The sequence below is a fragment of the Elephas maximus genome, chromosome 10 (genome assembly GCF_024166365.1).
Source record: "Elephas maximus indicus isolate mEleMax1 chromosome 10, mEleMax1 primary haplotype, whole genome shotgun sequence".
Lineage (NCBI taxonomy): Eukaryota > Metazoa > Chordata > Mammalia > Proboscidea > Elephantidae > Elephas > Elephas maximus.
The window spans coordinates 23,072,168-23,096,459 of record NC_064828.1 but is presented as its reverse complement, the minus strand read 5'-3'; the positions used below and the strand labels follow the sequence as shown (position 1 = coordinate 23,096,459).

At 42.0% G+C, this 24,292-nt stretch overlaps 1 protein-coding gene across 1 annotated transcript in view; it reads right to left on the bottom strand.

The window, feature by feature from the left end:
- Positions 1-24,292, bottom strand: part of RYR3 (ryanodine receptor 3) — a 626,301-nt gene that overhangs the window by 408,714 nt on the left and 193,295 nt on the right. Inside the window, 1 exon segment of the mRNA XM_049899608.1 lies at positions 5,845-5,952. Within this exon segment, the coding sequence (XP_049755565.1) occupies positions 5,845-5,952 (108 nt within the window).

Here is a 24,292-nt window from a genome sequence, read left to right as displayed (position 1 = left end):
TTGAGGGCGGGTACCTTGGAGGAAAGAATGAGGTGCTGAGTTCAACGTAAGGGGAAGCGAACACAGCCTCAGGTATACGGAAACAAAGGGACAAAAAGCCTCATCTGAGTTAACTAACGCTCTAAGGAACAAAGCCAAGCTATTCTCTGGTGGCTGACAAAGCATATTGGTGTAAATAAAAAGAGTGAAGAACCACAAACATTTGGCATTAAGGACCCTAGAGGCCTAATTAAACATATTAATTTTTTAAAATAATTTCTATTGTGCTTTAAGCCAAAGTTTACAAATCAAGTCAGTCTCTCACACAAAAACCCATCTACATCTTGCTACACACTCACAATTACTCTCCCCCTAATGAGACAGCCCACTTTCTCCCTCCACTCTCTCTTTTCGTGTCCATTTTGCCAGCTTCTAACCCTCTCCATCCTCTTATCTCCCCTCCAGGCAGAAGATACCAACACAGTCTCAAGTGTCCACCTGATCCAAGAAGCTTACTCCTCACCAGTACCCTACTCCAACCCATTGTCCAGTCCAATCCATGTCTGAAGAGTTGGCTTCGGGAATGGTTCCTGTCCTGGGTCAAAAGGAGGTCTGGGGGCCATGACCACCAGGGTCCTTCTAGTCTCAGTCAGACCATTAAGTCTGGTCTTATGAGAATTTGGGGTCTGCATCCCACTGCTATCCTGCTCCCTCAGGGGTTCTCTGTTGTGTTCCCTGTCAGGGCAGTCATTGGCTGTAGCCGGGCACCATCTAGCTCTTCTGGTCTCAGGATGATGTAAGTCTCTAGTTCATGAGGCCCCTTCTGTCTCTTGGGCTCCTAATTATCTTGTGACCTTGGTGTTCTTCCTTCTCCTTTGATCTGGGTGGGTTAAGACCAATTGATGCATCTTAGATGGCCGCTTGTTAGCATTTAAGATTCCAGACGCCACTCTTCAAAGTGGGATGCAGAATGTTTTCTTAATAGATTTTATTATGCCAATTGACTTAGATGTTCCCTGAAACCATGGTCCCCAGACCCCTGCCTCTGCTACGCTGGCCTTTGAAGCATTCAGTTTATTCAGGAAACTTCTTTGCTTTTGGTTTAGTCCAACTGTGCTGATCTCCCCTGTACTGAGTGCTGTCTTTCCCTTCACCTAAAGTAGTTTTTAAAGTAGTTCTTATCTACTATCTAATTAGTGAATACCCCTTTCCCACCCTCCCTCCCTCCCCCGTCTCATAACCACAAAAGAATGTTTTCTTCTCAGTTTAAACTATTTCTCAAGTTCTTAGAATAGTGGTCTTATACAGTATTTGTCCTTTTGCAACTGACTAATTTCACTCAGCATAATGCCTTCCAGGTTCTTCCACGTGATGAAATGTTTCACAGATTCCTCAATGTTCTTTATTGATGCGTAGTATTCCAGTGGGTGAATATACAATCATTTATCCATTCATCCATTGATGGGCACCTTGGTTGCTTCCATCTTTTTGCTATTGTAAACAGTGCTGCAATAAACATGGGTGTGCATATATCTGTTCGTGTAAAGGCTCTTATTTCTCTAGGATATATTCCAAGAAGTAGGATTGCTGGATCATATGCTAGTTCTATTTCTAGCTTTTTAAGGGAGCACCAAATCGATTTCCAAAGTGGTTGTACCATTTGACATTCCCACCAGCAGTGTAGAAATGTTCCAATCTCTCCACAACCCCTCCAACACTTATTATTTTGTGTTTTTTGGATTAGTGCCAGCCTTGTTGGAGTGAGATGAAATCTCATTGTAGTTTTGATCTGCATTTCTCTAATGGCTAATGATCGTGAACATTTCCTCATATATCTGTTAGCTACCTGAATGTCTTCTTTATTCATATTCATATCTTTTGCCCATTTTTTAATTGGGTTATTTGTCTTTTTGCAGTTGAGTTTTTGCAGTATTATGTAGATTTTAGAGATCAGGCACTGATCAGAAATGTCATAGCTAAAACTTTTTCCCAGTCTGTAGGTATTCTTCTTAATCTTTTGGTGAAGTCTTTGGACGAGCATACGTGTTTGATCTTTAGAAGCTCCCAGTTATCTAGTTTTTCTTCTACATTCTTTATAATGTTTTGTATACTGTTTATGCCATGTATTAGGGCTCCTAACATTGTCCCTATTTTTTCTTCCATGATCTTTATCGTTTTGGATTTTATATTTAGGTCTTTGATCCATTTTGAGCTCGTTTTTGTGTATGGAGTGAAGTATGAGTCTTGCTTCATTTTTTTTTGCAGATGGATATGCAGTTATGCCAGCACCATTTGTTAAAAAGACTGTCGTTTTCCCATTTAACTGTTTTGGGGCCTTTGTCAAATTTCAACTGCTCATATGTGGATGAATTTATGTCTGGATTCTCAATTCTGTTCCATTGGTCCATGTATCTGTTGTTGTACCAGTACCAGGCTTTTTTGACTACTGTGGCGGTATAATAGGTTCTAAAATCAGGTAGAGTAAGGCCTCCCACTTTGTTCTTCTTTTTCAGTAATGCCTTACTTATCCGGGGCCTCTTTCCCTTCTGTATGAAGTTGGTGATTTGTTTCTCCATCTCATTAAAGAACGTCGTTGGGATGGGGAACGGAATTGCATTAAATGTATAGATCGCTTTTGGTAGAATAGACATTTTTATAACGTTAAGTCTTCCTAACCACGAGCAAGGTATGTTCTTTCACTTCTGTAAGTCTCTTTTGGTTTCTTGCAAAAGTGTATTGTAGTTTTCTTTGTATAATTCTTTTACATCTCTGGTAAGATTTATTCCTAAGTATTTTATCTTCTTGGGGGCTACTGTAAATGGCATTGATTTGGTGATTTCCTCTTCGATGTTCTTTTTGTTGGTGCAGAGGAATCCAACTGATTTTTGCATGTTTATCTTGTATCCCCGTACTCTGCTGAACTCTTCTATTAGTTTCAGTAGTTTTCTTGAGGATTCCTTAGAGTTTTCTGTGTATAAGATCATGTCATCTGCAAATAGAGATAATTTTACTTCTTCCTTGCCAATCTGGATGCCCTTTATTTCTTTATCTAGCCTAATTGCTCTGGCTAGGACTTCCAGCACAATGTTGAATAAGAGTGGTGATAAAGGGCATCCTTGTCTGGTTCCTGGTCTCAATGGGAATGTTTTCAGGCTTTCTCCATTTAGAGTGATATTGGCTGTTGGCTTTGGCTTTGTATAAATGCCCTTTATTATGTTGAGAAATTTTCCTTCTATTCCTATTTTGCTGAGAGTTTTTATCATGAATGAGTGTTGAACTTTGTCAAATGCCTTTTCTGCAGCAATTGATAAAATCATGTGATTCTTGTCTTTTGTTTTATTCATGTGGTAGATTCAATTAATTGTTTTTCTAGTGTTGAACCATCCCTGCATAAAAAAACCTGGTATGAATCCCACTTGGTCATGGTGAATTCTGTTTTTGATATGTTGTTGAATTCTATTGGCTAGAATTTTGTTTGAGGATTTTTGCAGCTAAGTTCATGAGGGATATAGGTCTATAATTTTATTTTCTTGTGCTGTCTTTACCTGGTTTTGGTATCAGGGATATGGTGGCTTCATAGAATGAGTTTGGTAGTATTCTGTCCTTTTCTATGCTCTGAAATACCTTTAGTAGTAGTGGTGTTAACTCTTCTCTGAAAGTTTGGTAGAACTCTGCAGTGAAGCCATCTGGACCAGGGCTTTTTTTTGTTGGGAGTTTTTTGACTATCTTTTCAATCTCTTCTTTTGTTACGGGTCTATTTAGTTGTTCTACCTCTGTTTGTGTTAGTTTAGGTAGGTAGTGTGTTTCTAGGAATTCATCCATTTCTTCTAGGTTTTCAAATTTGTTTGAGTATAGTTTTTCATAGTAATCTGAGATGATTCTTTTAATTTCAGTTGGGTCTAAGTTGTAATATCACCCATCTCATTTCTTATTTGGGTTATTTGCTTCCTCTCCTGTTTTTATTTTTTCAGTTTGGCCAGTGGTTTATCAATTTTGTTGATTTTTTTAAAAAATCAGCTTTTGGTCTTGTTAATTCTTTCAATTGTTTTTCTGTTTTCTATTTCATTTAGTTCAGCTCTAATTTTTATTATTTGTTTTCTTCTGGTGCCTGTGGGTTTCTTTTGTTGCTCTCTTTCTATTTGTTCAAGTTGTAGGGATAATTCTTTGATTTTGGCCCTTTCTTCTATTTTGGATGTGTGCATTTATTGATATAAATTGGCCTCTGAGCACCACTTTTGCTGTGTCCCAAAGGTTCTGATAGGAAGTATTTTCATTCTCATTGGATTCTCCGAATTTCTTTATTCCATCCTAATGTCTTCTGTATAAACATATTAATTTTATAGATGAGAATATTGTGGTCCTAAGAGATGGGAAGACTCACCTAAGATCACATCAAGAGATGGAAGATGATCTAAATATAAATATTAGTTCTCTTGATTCTATGGTCATTACCTTTTCTTCCACAAGAGACACTTCTGTTTTGTGTATGAGTTCATTCAAGTCAAATAAGAATAATCTGTGCTAAGTACTGCAAACAGTTCTTACCCATGTGTAGTTTACTCTTCAATGAAGGAGACAGAAAATTAGACTTGCAATTATAGTACAGAGTGATAAGAATGATGATAGGAAAAGTACCGAATGTTGTCCAAGCAAGGGCACCCATCCCAGACTTGTGGTGCCAGCAAAGGCTTCTCAACAGATCTAAAATCTAAGCTGGGTTCTTGAAAGATAAGCAGGGCTTACATAAGGGAACAGAGGAGGAGGAGGAGGAGGAGGAGGAAAGCTGTTGCAAGTGGAGAGAAGAGCTGACACATAGGATCAGACGCAAAAGAGAACCTGGTACATTTGAGGTAGTGAAAGGAATTCAGTGTGGTTGGAACACTGAGTGTTGGTGGGATGTGGTCAGAGATGGGTGGGAGAGGAAAGGAGGGACCAAAGCCTGCAGGGCTTTCTGCCATATAAAGTAATCTGGAATTTATCCCAAGGCAATGGGAAGACATTAAAGAGTTTTAAAACTGGGAGGTATAATGAGTGGATCTACATTTTAGAAAGAACATTATAACTTTTGTGTGAAAAAAATGAGAGGACAGGGTAAGCCTAGAAGAAAGCAAAAACTGTTAGGAGACCATTGCAGTAACCCAGAGGAGAGGGGACAGTTATCTAATGGGGTATCCAAGAGGAATGGGGAGAAGTGGTTGGATCTGAAACATTCTGGTTGTAGAACTAAAATACTCGATCATAAATCAGTGTGGATCATTAGGGAAAGGAAGGGGTCAAGGATGATCTGGAAGTATCTGGCCAAAGTCTTGCTTGGGGGACTTTCTGACATGGGAACTATGAAACATCATCCTTCGTTTAGGGATCATTTTATAGACAACAGAAATTCAAGACGGCTCTGTATTTGCTCATCATGAGTGACACCATGGAGTTCTGATCCCACGCCAAAGACCCCAATTCTGCAGGAAAAACACTCCAAACTGCTCTAACATGGTGTGCTCCATGGGGGAAGTCATAAATATCTGCCCAGACTTCTCAAAGAAAGAAAAGCCTGCCAGTCAGGCACCCTCAACCTCAAAGTTTTATCAGTCTCCCAACATCCCCTGGAGGATTAAGGCTAAGAGGCACGAGAGAAGGCTTAGTGTGCTATGCCTTGTTCAGGCAGCATTCATGGTGGTCTCTTCTATTTTCTGCTGGATGCTGGTCAATCCAAAGGAAGCATGACTAGGGCTTCTAAATAAAGAGGAATCTAAACCCAGGGAGAAATATTTACTATCATTATATAAATTATCTCAGGGGTCCTAAGGTTTTCCAGTTCAAAACTGGAGGAACGAAATATAAAATACGCTCTGGGGTTGTAGTACTTACCCCTTCACTGCCGTTTTCACCTGTGTTGGCAAGCATTTCCTGCAGGGCTCGGACAGAGAGGGACTGTTCCAGCACAAAATTGCAGACGCAGAGATCTGGAGGAACATACTGTGGAAATAAAACCAGAATGAGGATACCTACTCATAGCAGTCAGGCATCAGTCATGCAAAAACATCTCAAGGGCAAAGAGCCTATGCATCAAAAGGACAGCTGGATGGATGAATGTAAAAGGAATGTAAAAGATGGATTTCCCTTATTCAAGTTAACATGGGTTTTAAACTAGATTCTAAAATACGGGAAGAAGAAAAGCCCAAGTTTCAAGGGAACCAGGATGTCAGGATCGACTTGAGTAAGAGTTGGTGGCACATGTATGGCAGTTCGAATCCACCAGGCGCTCCTTGGAAACTCTGGGGGGCGGTTCTACTCAGTCCTGTAGGGTCGCTATGAGTCGGAATCGACTCGACGGCACTGGGTTCTGGGTATATGGAAAAGAAAACACACACAGCCTTGTGGAAGAAAGGAAAAGGGAGAGGAGATAGTCCGATCTACACCAGTGAGTGGGTGAGACCAAAGGAAAAAGCCACAGGGATCACACTCACAGCGATATATGAGAAGGCAGTGGATACCATGTGGCTCTAGACATCAGTGACCATCATAGGGAATCCATTTACTCGTTAAGAAAACCTGGATACCACAGTGGATACCAAGAGGCAGTAGAGGGGATTATGAGCTACAGAGAACAAAGAAATGTTCAGAACTATAAGAATTGGCAGCCCCTACAATAATCATTCTAACTATGTGCTCAGTTAACATCATGATACTCATGCCTGTTCTGGAATATTTCTCAACAACGGTTAAAGGCAGCCTTCTCTGTATACTGACTACATAGCAGCTAATGTTCACTAAGCGTTTTCTCTGTGCCAGCTACTGCTCTAAATGTTTTGCTTGTACAAGCTCATGTCCATCATCCTCTCACCAACCCTATACGATCTAAACCCACTGCCGCTGAGTCGATTCTGACTCCTAGCGACCCTACGGCCTATTATTATTACAGTTTATAGTTAAGGAGTTCCAGGGTGGTGCAAACAGGTAAGTACTTGACTACTAGCCAAAAGGTGGGCAGTTCAAATCCATTCAGCAGCACTTCTGGAGACAGGGCTGGCAATCTGTTTCTGAAAGGTCACAGCCTTGAAAATCCTATGGCGTTATGGCGCAGTTCTACTCTGCACCCATACGGTCGCTAGTTCAACTCAACAGCAACCGACAACAACATAGTTAAACAAACTAAGGCATAGAGAAGTTGGTTCACTTGCCTAAGGCCACGGCTTATATTTTACTGAGTCAGAAGTTAAATCCAGGCATTCCGGCTCCAAAATCTATGCACAAAACCCTACACTGTCCTGTCACTGATGAAAATATTAAAGATTTTTGTTTCACAAATGGAGTATTTTCGATTAGCAGATATTGGAGCCCTGGCTCAGCTGCTAACCAAAAGGTCAGCTGTTTGAGTCCACCAGCCACTCCTTGGAATCCCTACGGGCAGCTCTACTTTGTCCTACAGGGTTGCTATGAGTTAGAATCAATTCGACGGCAATGGGTTTGGTTTTAGTTTGACATTTATGTAAAACACAGTGCTTGGTATTAAGAAAGCTATAAAGGAACACAAAACATAATCACTGCTCTTCAGGAGCTTACAATTCAGCTTCATGATGGACCATTTTCCTTGGGAATACAGGTTGTCACCACCTTGCATACCAAGCCTCTGCTTCCTACATGATATTGGCAGAACACTGACACCATGCGATTAACAAGAAAGAGGAATGAGTGCCAAAAGTCACCAACAGCTACGCCTGATACTCCGAGACAGGTAAAGCTGTTTCCATGGAGCTCCAACTTAAAAGCTAAAGCAATCCTGCGACTGAGCCACAGATAACCTCTCTAGCTTCAGCATTTTCATTTTTAAAATAAAGGTAATGGAATTGACAATCCTTAAGATTCCTTTAATTTCCAAGTGTTCATACATTATTCATCTCCCCAAGTTTTAAGACTCCCCAAGTCAGGAATAGTGAGGCATTGGTGGGTCAGTGGTAGGATTCTCATCTTCCATGCAGGAGACCTGGGTTCGATTTCCAGTAAATGCTCAAGTTCCATACAATATGTTGCTATAATGCTGAGCAGGTTTCAGTGGAGCACCCAGATTAACATGGACTAGGAAAAAAGGACTGGCGATCTACTTCCAAAAAGGAGCCAATGAAAACCCTGTGGGTGAACTGATGACAGCAAATAACACCAACAACAACAGGCCAGGAATGGGTAATCTTATCCCAAAGGCTACTGGCCTGTTATGAGTATTTTTCCACTACGGATTTGAGTACATTTCTACTTAAATACACTTCTACTCAAGGTCTCTATAATCAGGAACTCCAAATGCCTAGTCTGCCTGGAAGCCTGGCATTACAGGAGTTTGCCCAACTCTCTTTTTGAAAATGATTTAACAGAGGAGGGACAGTAAGACAAGGAGACTACAGAATTTATCCTTCCTGTTTCTGGCTTTGTTTTCAAAGCCTGTTTCTGCTGCAGGTAAGTCACTCATTTGTATGGGTCTTGAGCATAGCGGCTGGTAGTGCAGGGCAGTTTCACATTGAGGAAGAGTTTTTAAAGCCTATACAGTACCATTATAAGCAGCATACACTTATGTGATAAAGCATTTTCCTAAAGGCCATATGCCATAAACATACATCCTCCAACCCAGTCTCCCAAAATATGATTCCTTTCAGAAGATTTTATTCCACCACTCCTAGCCTAGTGAGGATCTCACGTCCCCAAAATGGCAAGCATAAAAACCAAAAAGAATAAAACCTCCAAACCCAAAACTGTTGCCCTGAGTCAATTCTGACTCATGGTAACCCCATGTGTTACTGAGTAGAACTAAACTCTGTAGGATTTTCATGGCTATAATCTTTAAGGAAGAAGATTGCCAGGCCTTTCTTCAAAAGTGCTGCTGGATGGGCGCCAACCTTTCAGTGAGCAGCTGAGCACAAACCCTGTGCATTACCCAAGGGTTTAATCTTTCCCTCCTTCTCCATTTCACTAGAGTATGTGATGTGGAGATTTTCAATTCAAGAGTATCTGTAAAATCACAGTTGGTACTTTAATGGGTGCTTCTTGGCTAATCAATTGATGGTCTCACCATTCATGCCCACTTTGACGGTAACCCTATTTAGTCCATTCTTTTTAAGACAGAAACCTTCTCAGCTTCTAGTGCTAGAGGTTCTGCTCCTACATGACGCTGCTTGATTCTACGTTTCTTTCCTCCCTGTGTCTGGTCTGCTTGCACAGGAGACAGGCGCTCTCCCCGTCACTGCCATCTGTCCAGCCTAATGGGGCACCACCAATAACACAGACATTAGACGCGCTACAATTATATTTGTCCTCTCCCTCCAGGTATTAAAAGTTCCAAGGTGAGCATGACTAAATTACAGGTACGAATAGGTACACTTAAACAGGGAGATACTGCATAGGGTAAAAAAAAAATCCCAGATGAGAGCACCAGTTTACACAGTTTCGTACCAGTTTAGTTTTTCTACCTCTAAAGTATGGTCCCTGGCTGAGCTCTCTACACGTGGGGATAAGGTCACGCCATACCAACAGCACACAGAACAACGTGGGCAGTGGCAAGAGAGGGAACAGGGCAACGGGAATATATGGAGAAAAACAAAACGCGACTGGCAACTTGTGACGCAAATGGCACGCAGAGCACAGAGTCACCTGACCTGCTAGGCCAGCTGCCATCCTTAATTAAACTCCAAACAGGCCTGAGATCCCACCTCCACACTCCCTAAGAATCAGCAAAGGTCACTCGTCCATCAAAGCTAATTTGTTTGCGGCCCATGAGAGTCCCCCAGGAGGCCAGCTCATTGTCTCTGAGCTCTGGGGCCTGTGCCTCAGTCACCCTGCCTGGCAGGCGTGGGGCATGTGCTTCATAATTCTCAGCACAGAGAGAGGGCTCTGTTGACATCTGTCCTGAACAGGTTCCTCAGTCCTCTCCCTGGCGCTGTCCTCAGCATAGAGAAACAGTACGTTTCCAAGTGTCCTACAGAAAACCTTGAGATGATGCAGGGCTCTTGGAAAGCCAGGGACTAGGTATTCATTTAGGCCCAAACCAAACCCACTGCCATCAAGTTGATTCTGACTTATAGTGGCCCTAAAGGACAGAGAAGAACTGTCCCATAGGGCTTCCAAGGTTGTAATCTTTACATAAGCAGACTGCCACATCTTTCTCCTGCAGAGCAGCTGGTGGGTTTGAGCTGCCAACCGTTATGGTTAGCAGCCGAACACTTAATGACTACACTACCAGGGCTCCTTGGTGGCATAGTAGCTAAAGCGATAGGCTGCTAACTGAAAGGTCGGCAGTCACTGTGAATCGGATTCGACTCGATGACAGTGGGTTTGGTTTGGTTTTGGTATGTAGAAAATAAGAAGTCTTGGTGGTGCAGTGGTTAAGCACTCAGCTGCTAACTGAAAGGTTGGTGGTTTGAACTCATCTACCAGCTCTGCGGGAGAAAGACCTGGCAATCTGCTGCTGTAAAGATTATAGCCCAGAAAACCCTATGGGGCAGTTCTACTCTGTCACATGGGATGGCTGTGAAGGCACCAAATAACAATTCGATAAGTAGAAAATGTCACCTTGGGTGGTGCAACTGATTTGCGACTTTTTTTACTAACCTGGTGGTATAGTGGCTAAGAGCTATGGCTGCTAATCAAAAGGTCAGCAGTTCGAAACCACCAGGAGCTCCTTGGAAACCCTAAGGGACAGTTCTACCCTGTTTTATAGGGTTGCTGTGAGTCAGAATGGACTCAGTGGTAACGGATTTTTTTTTTAATTAAGCTACCCAGCTGTGCTGTGGAAGAAAGGCCTGGCAATCTGCTCCATAAAGATTACAGCCAAGAAAGCCCTACGGAGCACAGTTCTGCTCTGTAACACATGCGGTAACTATGACTTGGAACTGACTCTATGGCAACAGGTTTGGCATCTGTTTTGTTGTTGTTTATGTAGCCAATAGTGGGAGCAAAGGCCTATGCCTCCTCCATGCTCCATAAATCTACACAACTCCTTCCTCATTATGCTGAAAGTATGTTTCTGGGGCTTATTAAACCTAAGAGGTTGGGAGCCTGATGCCCTCTGTTATGGTGGTCATTTAGCAATTCCTAAGGAGCCTGGGTTTTTTTTTTTTTTTTAAGGAGCCTGGGTAGTGCAAGTGGTTTGTGATCAGCTACTAACCTAAAGGTTGGTGGTTCAAACCACCCAATGGTGCCACAGAAGAAAGGCCTGGCAAACTGCTTCTGTAAGATTACAGCCCAAAAAACTCTATGGAGCAGTTCTGCTCTGTAACACATGGGATTGCCATAAGTCGGGGGCTGACTTGACAGCAGCTAACAACAACAACAAGTAATTCCTATCTAGCACTCACAATATGCACTCAGTACTGCCCTAGCTTGTGGTGGCCAAGCCCCTGGGGAAGTGAAGAGAGGAGCTGGCTATAAGGAGGATCGTCAGTTCTCTACTACAGCATCAATCACTGTCTGTTTTGGTTTTATGTAGTTCTTCAGGCACTGAAGTCTGTCTGTCTCACTAGATTGTGAGAAATCTGTGTCTTATTCTGCTTTGGTACCTGAGGGGCTGAATAGTAAGTGCTCAGCTCAAGTCTTGTTGAACTGACTCCGTGTCCTTTAAGACTACCCAGGAGTACGTGGCTAATGGCGGCTACAGAAAAACTGCACTGAGCACTTGCCTGCCTGGCTGAGCCCTTCTCTAGGGCTCCTGCTTGTTGCTGAAGAGAACTTTCTTCTCCCATGTCACGAGTCCTTCCACTTCTCTGTTAATCCATCCGTCTCAGTGATACACTTTGTAAGTGGTGCTGAAGGCAGTATAGTGTATGGTGGTCAAGAGTGAACACTCTGGCATAGGACCGCCTGTGATTAAATCTCTGTTTGACTACTTGCTAGCTGAATTACCTTAGGCGAGTAACTTAGCTTCTCTGTGCTTCAGTTTCCTTATTTGTAAAACAGAGATATAATAGTACCTACCTAATTATGTTTAAATGGGAAACCCTGGTGGCGTAGCTGTTAAAAGCTACAGCTGTTAACCAAAAGGTCAGCAGTTTGAATCTACCAGGCGGTCCTTGCAAACCCTATGGGACAGTTCTATTCTGTACTTAAGGGTCGCTATGAGTTGGAATCGGCTCAACAGCAACCGGTTTGGTTTTTTAATTATGTTTAAATAGCTTCAAATAAGGTCTAGTACAGTAGGAGTCTCTGGTGGCACAGACAGTTAAGCACTCGGCTCCTAACTCAAAGGTTGGTGGCTCAAATCCACTAAGAAGTGACTTGAAACAAAGGCCTGGTGATCTACTTCTGAAAGATCACAGCCATTGAAAAACTTATGGAGCAGTTCCACTCTGAAACACGGGGTGGCCATAAGTTAGAATCGACTTGATGGCAACTGTTTTTGTTTGTTTGGTTTGGTGCATAGTAAACAACTCAATAAATGTCATCAACCAACAAAGAGTAGTGAAACCAAAACATCAATAACTCACTTAAGTGTTCACTTATATATCTAAGGAGTCCTGGTGGCACAGCAGTTAAAAGCTTGGCTGCTAACCAAAAGGTCAGTAGCTCAAATCCACCAGCCACTCCTTGGAAACCCTTTCGGGCAGTTCTACTCTGTCCTATAGGGTCATTATGAGTTAGAATCGACTCAATGGCAATGGGTTATATATCTAATAGTTTTCAAAATTGTTTGGTTTAGTGGAGTGTTTAGGGCCTTTGGTGGCAAAATGGTTAAACACTCTGCTGCGAACCAAAAGGCCAGTAGTTTGAACCCACCGGCAGCTTCTCAGGAGAAAAGGCCTGGAGATCTACGCCCGTGAAGATTACAGCCTTGGAAACTCTATGGGGGAAGTTCTACTCTGTCCCATATGTGGCTATGAGTCAGAATTGACTTGACAGCTTGTAACTATAACCACAAAATTGGTATCCCTGTATCTATCAGCAGAAGCAGGCTCATCTGGGAGAAGAGAAGGAATCTGGGAGATGGAAGTGTATTCTCCATAGACGGAGAATTCCTGGAGGACCAGTAATTGAAATCAGCTCAATTAACCTCACTGTCTTTCCCCATGTCCATCTACCAGTCAGTAAGTATTTAGAAAACATATACAATATATACTTAGTACTGTACTAGCTGCTGTGGAAAACAAAGTAAGGCATGGTTTCTATCCTTTAAGGCATTTATAACCTATTGGAAGAGACAGCTTTACTGCACAGGAGAGTATATAACACAATGCAAAAACATATTCAATGCTAAATTGAGGGGAATGGGTTACAAGTGCTGCAGGACCCCAGCCCTCTCGGGGATACTGCGATTAAGAAAGGCCAGCCCAGGCAGGAGGGTGGCCCGAAGAGATGAGGTAGATTTATGTAGAAGAAAGAGCTCCTGGAACGTAGTTAAGAACTCAAACTTTTGTTTAATAGATGAACAAGATGGGAGAGCTATTCTTCCCATTTTCTGTGTTATGTATTTTCTTCCATTCTTAAAAAAAAGTTCCATTAATAGAAGCAGCGTTTTTAAGTTATAGGCATTGCAGAACCTATGTTCCTGCTTCTCTTTGCTTCTTCATCCCACACCCCAAAGAAAAAGGTCAAGTACATGGAAGTATAAATGGATAGAGTGAGCAAAGGAAGAAGGAAGTAGTGGATAACTCCTGTTTCCTGGTTTTCCTATCTATACCTCTCATGTCATTCCCAGGACTGAGGAGTTATATGAATGCTATTAATGTTATATTATACTTTTATATGCCGATGAGTTTATATGGGTTCAGCCCTACTGCTTGTGGGTAAGCTGCAAGGTTAGGTATTTTCTAATGTCAATCACCTGGGGAAAAGGAGCGGCTCTGAAAACTGAGGACAGAACTGAGAAAGCAGAGCTAGGGTCACAGGGAGAAGTGAATCTCATGTTCTAGAATATGGATTATGGAGAGTCCAGATAGCCAACCCAGATGCAGGCCTGATGCTAGGAAGCAAAGACTGGACAGGTCAACCTCTTGTCTGGAGTTCTACGTAAACAGGGACAGAAGCTGTGAGCAAGTTAATGATGTAAGAGGCAGAAACTTTAGGCCAGTGTGTTGGAATATCTTGGATCTTTCATCTTTGTTTTTCTTGTGTTATCCCTTAGTGTTTAACAAAATCTTTTTGGAAGTTCTAGCCTGATTCTATTCTTAGAAGCAAGGATGGTGAGACTGCATCTTACATACTTTGGACATGTTGTCAGGAGGGATCAGCCCCTGGAGAAGGACATCATGCTTGGTAAAGTACAGGGTCAGCAGAAAAGAGGAGGACCCTCAACGAAACGGATTGACACAGTGGCTGCAACAATGGGTTCAAGCATAACAATTGTGAGCATGGCGCAGGACCGGGCAGTGTTTTGTTCTGTGGTACACAAGGTTGCTATGAGTTGGAACTGACTCAATGGCACCTAACAACAACCTAACAACCTGGTTCAGTTGGATTACAATAAACCAAGAGAAGAGTTTTAGTTACAAGGGCCAAAACATTAGGGACAGCAAATTGCCTCCCTGTAGCCAACAGGATGGCAATGGGGTAATCAAAGCAGGACAAGGACATGACAGCAGCAAAACTCAAAGGGCAAAGCCAGGGCCACTTGAACAGCTCTCACCAACAGGAATGTCTCTATCTAGGGATAAACCCTGAAGCTTCTGAACTTCACTGAGGACAGTATCTCAATTATTCCCTTAATGCTCTATTCATGTTGCTTAAAACTACCTAGTCCAGAAATAAATATACCTGGTGTTCACTGTCATGGCTCTAGATTTCAAATTGTGCACACCAAGGGAGTCTATGTCTGCAGATACCCTACATCTACTGGTAATGGGAGAGCTGGACCCAGTTCCCAGGTGGCCTGGCTTCTACCTACATCCGGTTTGTTCCATTTTATCACACTGCCTCAAGCAGCACTGAAAATATCTCCTTACCATGGCTCAATGTAGTCCTACTCAAAGACCATGGATAAGAAGACTTCCTAAGCCCTCCTAGGCAGGAAATCATTCTCTCCTGCAGAAAACGTTCCAGATTAAGCAGGACCCATTGGGCATTTGATGAGACCAACTTTCTGTGCGATAGCATCAGGACAGTCAGAGATGGTACGTGTAGTTTGTATTTAAGGAGCTTTAAGCACTTTATAGACATTATCTCATCCACCTACAGCAGACATCAGCTCATTTAGAGACTTTTAATCTATTATTGATAATACATAATTATTTGTATTATGGATATACTACAATACCAAACTACCACCCTCCCCTCCAATTTCATCTAGATTTTATTTAAGTACTTATGAAGCTAAATGATTTTTTTCACCCTACATTTGTCACCTTTGGAAAGTTGTTGATAGTTTACAATGAAGAAAGTCACATAATAGACGTAACTTAAGGCTGTTGCTCACTCTCCTAATTCATACTAAGATATAGATGATGGTTTTGCAACCATTTTAGAGGTAAGTCAACTGAGATAAAAATAAAAGGTAAAATTTACATGGGCAAATAGAGAGGCTAGAAGCCAAATATACATTTTTAATACATCTATGTTTATGTACTTATCTATATAATAATAACTTTTTCAACAACAAAAACAACTCATTGCCATCGAGTTGATTCTGACTCAAAGCGACCCTATAGGACAGAGTAGAACTGCCCCATGGGGTTTCCTAGGAGCACCTGATGGATTCAAACTACTGACCTTTTGGTTAGCAGCCGAGCTCTTAATCACAGTGCCACCAGAGCTCCATAATTGTACCAGACATTGCTATAAATGCTTTATAAATTCCTCATTTAATTCTTATCTCAGTCTTATTAGGAAAGTTATTGTAGCCATTTTATGGATAAGGAAACTGAGACTCAGGAAGATTCACTTTTCCATCTTCACACTGCAGGGAAGAGCATTTAAACGCTGAGATTTAAACCCAACTCTTTTAACTCCAAAGCCCATATACTGCACCAATACTACTTAAGAGGGAGTTCTCAGCCCTACACCAAGGTTGCAGTTCTAATTCCACTAGGCTACCTCCTTTCCAACTCTTGTACCTTAATAGGAAGTTAAGGATAGGCTGCTCTTGGATATCTCAGAAATTGTTCTCTATTTTGGAACGGCCACTGAGAATGTACAGGCTATGGTCTGAAGCTAGTATGACTGCCAGGGATAAAGAGCTTCAAATCTAGATTCCTGACAGGTGGCATCACTTCCATGTTTGTGCAGTTCTAAAATATGAGACCAATCAGCATATAAACTTTCTCTTCCAAGAGACAATTCCACTCTGGGGCATATGCCATGGGCACATAGGCATAGGAAACACAAATCCAGATTTTCAACATTTTGAGGGAGAAAACTTTGCCTGTGTGTGTTAACAGCTTGTCTTGGTCACCTAATGCTGCTATAACAGAAATACCACAAGTGGATGGCTTTAACAAAGAGAAATTTATTTCCTCACAGTAAAGCGAGCCAAAAGTCCAAATACAAGACGTCAGCTCCAGGGCAAAGCTTTCTCTCTGTTGGACTTCTCATCAATCTTCCCCTAGACGAGGAGCTTCTTTGCACAGGACCCCAGGTCAAAATGATGTGCTCTGCTCTTGGTGGTATGAGTTCCCCTGTCTCTCTCTGCTTGCTTCTTTCTTGTATATCTCAAGAGATTGCCTCAAGGCACAATCCAGTCTTTAGATTGAGTCCTGCCTCACTAACACAACTGCCATCCATCCTTCCTCACTAACATCATAGAGGCAGAATTTACAACATATAGGAAAATCACACAGTACCAGGAATCATGACCCAGCCAAAATGATACACACACATTTGGGGGAACATAACTCAATCCATGACACAGTTGTTATCATGGAACAAGTTTAAAACGCAAAAAACCTTGTTTAAATTTTTAAAAATATTTTGCTACAGTGAAAGACTAAGGCTTGTTCTGAAAATATCTTCTGCAAACCATACACAACATAAGCTATCATTGTTGTTTAGGCATTGTTTTTTTTTTTAACAGAAGTCGTTGTTACATGTAAACAAGAAGGTACACAAAATTTAAACCTAGAGATGACGGGAAATGTTCTTTTTCGGGGGGAAAGAAGATGTCATATTCCTTGAAAAGCATTAAATAAAAAAGGCCCCCTCTGATGCCTAAGGAATCAACCTCAGGAATGTAATGGTCTCAGCATAGAGACAGACTCTCTAGATTCATCTTCATTCCAGGTTGAGTGGGCTGCCCTATGAGAGCTGACAGCGCACATGGAGACTTGCTAAGGGGAAGCATTCACAGCCAGGAGCAGAGCAATCGCGTTATCTGAGGCCATGCTGGCCTGAAGGTTTACACTCCGAAACAAGATGGAATAACTGAGAAGACAAGAGAATACGGTGATCATGGGTAAGGAAAAGGGAGAATGCTATCCATTAAATTATAGAAAGGTACTGATACTTCTAAAAATAAATAAAAAGCTTGAGCTTGGGAGCTTAAATAAATATGTCCTTAAGAAGGACATTTGCTGAAGCTTTTCCTTTGTTATGGAGGCACCACTGCCACCTAGAGATGGGAAACTCAAATTGCAGGAAAAATATCCTCTTCACAAAAGTCTTGCCTGAGAAGTGCCAACCCAAAGTGATGAAGAGCTAAAGAACAGCCAAAACCACTGTTTCTTTGCCCCATCCCTCAAGTGCCAAGGCATATTGGCTGTTTAATTGACACTAGTAGACACAGCAGTTTGAATCCATCAGGCACTCCTTGGAAACTCTATGGGGCAGTTCTCCTCTGTCTTATAGGGCCGCTATGACTCAATGGCAGTGGGTTTGGTTTTGGTTAATAGAGCCATTAAAGTCTTTACCTAGCGAGCGTGTTTATTCACTTAAGCGAAAGCAAGACTTGCAACAGCAATTATTCTTCTGATGTGGCTCAGAGATTTCTCACAAGAGCTAACACAAATATGGGCTTGTCCTGGAGGCTTTGATGCAGAAAGATGGTGGTCCAAGGATCTCCTGGGGAAGACCTAAAATTTCAGATTCCTGGGACCTTTCTCTCTCCAGGTGGGTACTTTAGGAGGGAATCCCAGGTAATTTTGAAGTGGGAGCCTTCTGACCCCTCTTCAAGAGACACTGCATAGCAAATGAACCAAACGAGCAAATCCACACTCCTGATTTTCTTTCTAGATCCTTCTTCAAGAGTCCAATTCATAAAACTATGAGAACTGCTTTCAAATGAATAACCCAACAATTTGAGAATTACATGATTTTTTAAGGATCCTGCCTGATATGGCCCTGGCCAAAAGTAATGCTGAGGTGTCTATACACTTGGATTCTGCCAAGCATCAGTTGCTCTGGCACAGTTAGAAAGAATGTTACCAAGAGCCGGGTGAAAATTAGTGCTGCAAAGCTTGTGTTCTTTGAAATAAGGAAGAGGGGGCAGCCAAAGGATCAGAGACAAAATGCTGGGCAGCTGGTTTGCAAAACAGCCCGCTGGGGAAGAACATAGCTGACAGGTTGCGCCAAGCTTTCTCCCCGCCTGGTAATTCGTTGTTGGCATATTAAATAACTAAGGTGCCAATAAGCAAAACTGGTAACGCTTGTACCTGCAAACACAAGCTGTGTCAATGAGCAGCAAAGCACTTGGCTGCTAACCGAAAGGTTGGCGGTTCGAGCCCACCAGCCACTCCTTGGGAGAAAGATATGGCAGTCTGTTCCTGTAAAGATTACCAAACCAAAACCCAGTGCTGTCGAGTTGATTCTGACTCACAGCGACCCTATAGGACAGAGTAGAACTGCCCCATAGAGTTTCCAAGGAGCACCTGGCAGATTGGAACTGCCGACACCTTGGTTAGCAGCTGTAGCACTTAACCACTATGCCACCAGGGTTTCCCCTGTAAAGATTACAGCCTAGAAAACCCTGCACAGCTGGTCTCTGTCCTATAGGGTCGCTATAAGTTGGATCCTACTCAATGGCACACACCAACAACAACATGGACTCCATGGTCCTCAAAAATGTGGCCATAAATTAAAACTTAATGAATGAGTGGCACAGGTGCTACATCGAGTGTGTGGACACTTAATGAGGTTCTAGGATCTCTGGGACACTAGCTTTCAATGGAAGCTATGCCAAGAAACTATGAAGATGCTATTCTGAAAAGCCTGCATATCAGAAAAATGGCAGAGATCAAGAAAGAGGAAAGATGGAATGTCAGAGAGAGATGAAACCAGCCTAAGTGTTTCATGAATATACTAGGGGTCTATAGGTTGCTATGAGTTGGAATCAACTCGACAGCACTGGGTTTTGGGTTTTTAAGGATTAGGAATCCCTAGGGGGTGTAACTGGTTAAGTGCACAACTACTAACTGAAAGCTTGGTGGTTCGAACCCATCCAGAGGCGCCTGAGAAGCCCTGGTGATCCACTTCCAAAAGCTCACAGCCCCGAAAACCTTATGAAGCACAGTTCTACCCTGCATGCATGCGGTCGCCATGAGTCAGAACTGACTTGACAGCAGCTGGTTTGGTTTTAGATTCTAAGCATCAGTTAGAGGAGGAAGGCAGGGTACAGGATGGTGCAGTTACAATGAGGCAAAACAGGCAGAAGTATCAAGAAATGGGGGTAGGGGGAGGGAAGAGGAAGGGGAAGGAAACTCTAGTCTCAAGCTGTCATTTATGTTTTAGTCTCCAGTGTGGTTTACTTTACTTATGGTGAGGGGAACACGGGATGGCACCGCACCTCCCACACTTTTCCTTTTTTATTTCACTTACCCTCTCCTCACTCTCAAGGCTGATGTGGTCCTTGTTACAGAATTTAGAAGCCAGGGTGGGACTTTTCTCTATTACCAAGGCAGTGGTGCCCAGCAGCTACAGGGTGGGAGAGTCTGTGGCCCTTGGCTTTTCATTGCACAGCAGGAAGAGGAAGATTGGGGAAAGCATTAAGAAGACCCCACAAGAGCTGAGGAAATGCCAAGCTAGAACTGAAGGCTGGCAGAGAGAACAGGGACACTGGGTGCCCAGACACAGTGCTGTCCCCTACATGCACACGGTCATCAGCATCACATAAGCTTCTGTGAGCACCTCCAGTGCCCTGGGCCCTGCCCCAACCACAGTGTTAGCTACAGGAGGCTCATGGACTCAGAATCTGAAATGGACCCAAAGCTCAGGGAGGCAAAGGGCAAATACAACAGCTTGGCGTCCAGATGCTTTGAATTATTTCCCCAATGCCTCCTTCCCACGCTCACACTAAATCCAAATTCCAATGTGGAGGTGCAGTTTTTATTTTTGCCCTCAACATGGAGTTTCGGCTTTAAGAGAAAAAAAGCATATCACTATAAACTAAGTTCTAGATTAAAAAAAAAAGTTGGCAGGAGTGCATGGACAGATGTCTATTAATTTTGTAGCTTTAAAAGCATTGTAGAAATAAACAATTTTGGATATTTTTCTCCAAGACAGAAAAAAGTCTTTCTATCCACTCATAGGCAACAAGACTCCACCCCACTGCCTGAATAGCATTTGAGCTATGCTACCACAACTAGATGTTTACATTTGCAAGGATTAGTGCTACATGCAAGGATTAGTGCTACGTGCAAGGATTAGTGCTACATGTCTCCATTTGCAAGGGACTGTAAAGCATGTATGATTTTTGGGGCAGGGGTTTAGCACTACTAGTCAGTAGCTGCAAGAATTAAAAGTGTTCATTTAATAGTAAGCATTGCTTGAGTGGAGTGCTAATAGAGAGACCCATCACCTCCACTGGTCTTATCTTCTTTAACTGTATCATCATTACCAGGAGGTGTTGTGAGTATGGAGGATGGACAGAAATTAAAATGCTCACTGAACTGTGGAGATCAGTTGGATTCCCTTCTTCCTAATCCCTCCCCATTGAAGTCACTGAGACCTGTCACCCAGGACATGAGCTGGCTCTGATAAACACAAGGGATCCATTAGGAGACTCAGTGCCTTCCTATCTGAATCCAGTGAATCACTCAGTATCTAGCAGAGCTGGCCAGGACACCAGGACAGACCATGTCAAATACCGCCTCTGCTCAACCATCCAAGTTCACGTGACTGGGCCTTCCCCTGTGTTCCCTTCCTCAGGTCTGATACACAACTCACCTATGGTTACTGAGGCTCCTCATCAACAATGAGGACAGGGAAGGGGCATTGCATGACAGATTATGACCTTTTCTTTATCCTCCTGGATAACCAGATGTTATCGCCAATAAATAACCGTTGGGTTAACTTGGCACCATCAGAGAAACCAAACACATTGTTAGAAATTGATGGGGCAGTGCCATACCTCAAAAACAAAGTCGTTGCTCATGGTGACCTAATCAAAGTTAATCAGACCCTATGAAGATAAATGCTTCAAACTAGCCACTGATCTCTGAGGGCATTTGTCCTTGTGGCTTCAGTGAACAATCTGGGGATGAAAGCCATGTTTAGCTTCCTGTTAAACTTGTACATTTTTGAGAAGTGAGTTCATTCATTACTCTAGCACCTGGAGACTGCTAGGTAAGTTTGAAGGTGATGCTAATTAGTCAAGGTCATAGCCTTGCTTAATTTTGTGATGACACCTGCACACCCAGACCAGCTAGCTACTTTGTCATTTAAGAGATTAGTCAAATGAGGAAACAGGGGTATAGGGCCAACGAGTGCAAATCTTACCCAGCCACAAAGTGTTGCTTGTGGACCATCTGCATAAGACTCATAGGGGAGTTTGTTTAAAAACATAAAGGCCAGTGGAAACAGTCTAGATGTCCATTAACAGATGAATGGATAAACAAAATGTAGTATATGCATACAATACTCAGTCATAAAGAGAAATAAGTCCTGTTATATGCTACAACCTTAAAAACATTATGCTGAGTGAAATAAGTCAGTCACTTAAAAGAAAAATACTGTATGATCCCACTTGTATGAAATATCTAGAAAGGCAAGTGTCCAGAAACCAAAATTTATTACTGGTTACTAGGGGTAGGCATGAGGGAGGGGGAAAGGAGGACTCAATGCTTAGGGGACATTGAGCTTCTTTTAAGGGTCATGGAAAAATTTAGGAACAGATAAGGTTGATGGTTAAACAACATAAGGAACATACCTCATATTAGTGAATTGTCTCGGTGAAGAATGCTGTAATGGCAAATGTTTTGTTACATATATACTGACCTCAATTAAAAAAAAAATTAAAAGCAGATTACTGGACACCACCAAGACAAGGATGGGGACTGAGGGACATGCTCACTCAAGTCTGAGAACCAAACTTGGCTTTGCGCCAAGCCCCACGAATGCTGGGCCAGGTTTATCATTATTATAGACAAAGCATTCTTGCCATAATTTACCTGGGAAATTGAGTGATAAGCAAAACCACAAGGCTCATTTTTCTACTTGAAAGATGGTCAGAGGGGGTTGTGGAAACTTTTCTCATGAACATCAAAAAGTCTTTATCTTCCTTAGCTATAATTTCTTACAAAAAATTAACACTCTGAACTATTTACTAGGGGTTTTGTTAAAGGATAAACTTAAGACTTCTTAAGTTTGCCCAGCCACGCAGCTTGTGTTAAATTCCAAAAACTCTTCTCATCTTTTGGTAAAAACTGAAAATTGTTTAAAACTAGTTTCCGCAGCTTATTAGGATAATAATTCACATATCAAGTCTGAAGTGACTGTTCTTGGGACTGAAGAGGTGGGATAATTGAAGAGATCAATTATTCCACCCTCATACTCTCAGGCAGCAATGCACTTGAACTACCCCAAAGAGGTGATAATCTCCTTTATTTTGAAGTAGAAACACCTTGGGATGTATGGTGACGTGCTCCAGTGGCCTTGAGGCACGAATCCTTGATGAAAGTGTTCCAATAAGAAATGGATCATTAGGTCAAAGGCTTTTTAATTTTGTCAACCATTTTCAGAAGCTGAAAACAGCTGTTTGAGAGACACTTACGAACAGCCTTCTTGTACCAATTGTTCTCATCTTCGAAAGGTTCTGGGTAAAACTCAGCAGAGTCTAAGTGGAATGGGGGAAAAATGATTTGAAAATGTCCTAATTGAGAAAGCACTAAATCCTAGAATGACTGAGTGGGGAACACTTTGTAATTATTCTCTGAAATAATTTGGATGAAGAAAAACAAAGTAATTCCCCTTCGTGTTTGGAATTATTAAAAAATCACCAATTTTTGCTGCATGTCAAGAAATTAAGAATCTACCGAGATTGTTTGCAAAGGATTAAAAAAAGAAAGTTTAAGTTCATGTAGTTTGTTCAGGCCAATATTTAAAAAAGAACGAAACTTTAAAGAATGAATGGGCAGCATGCTATTGAAAAAAAGGGAGACGTGCTATGGTCAACCTGAATGTCTGACATTCCTGGTCTCTGAAATCTTTCTTTTACAAACTGCCCTTCAGGTGATAAATTGGCAAACTCAGGCCCAAGAGGCTAAAAATAACTGTGTAACATTTTATAGCAACTTGTAGGGGGAGCAAATCCAGCTCTCTCAAATCACCATCCAGCATTCTTTGTAAATAGTGCTTCGATTTGTGAGTTATGAGTACGCACATAACTTCCAAAGAGCATACAAAAGGTCGTAACCATGACTTACGTTTTATGCCCCAGACTTCTGAAATCTTACACAGAATAAAAATGATAGTTGTCACATGGCTTGAGCTCTTAAGAATCAAGTTCGAACACAAACGCAGTGAATAACTTTTCTTCCATGTAAAGGCAACGACTGAAAAAAGATATTCTCCTAATCATAGAAGAAAAAAAAGGCAAGGCTTTGTGATGTAATTAGTAAGTTCAGGAGTTGGTGGAGGAAGAAAAAATACTGCTAATCGAGACCAAAATAGCAGCTATTAGGTCTGAAGAGCAAGGTACTAAGCATTGCAGCGGAGTCTGTGTATGAATAATACTTACCCATAATTCACCTGGGGCCATTTGCCTGCTGTGAACAAGCACATGACAAATGAACAGCAGAGCTATGGTGCTACTTTACACACTGAATAAATTCTTTGTGAAGATTGCCACCACTAGGTACAGACTGCCTTGAAATAAAAAAGAGGGTGCTAGTATTGTCTAAAGCAGGTAAGTTATCACAACAGCATTAATAACTCAAGTAGGAAAAAGGACAATATAATGAGGGGAAAGCTCAGGGCTAAAAGGTTGGACTTTTTCATTTCTTTTTAACTAGAACCTCAGATTCCACAAATGACCAATGCGTTAATAAATTTCACACACGTTGCACTTGACTTTTATGCTATTTCTTTGGATATCTGTTTCCCTTCTCCATTTCTTGACTGTTAGAGGTAGCAGTGGATGAGGCTCAATGCAGATATAGAAAAGGCTGGAAAAGTTCTTTGTAAGACAATGGCTTAGTTGTTG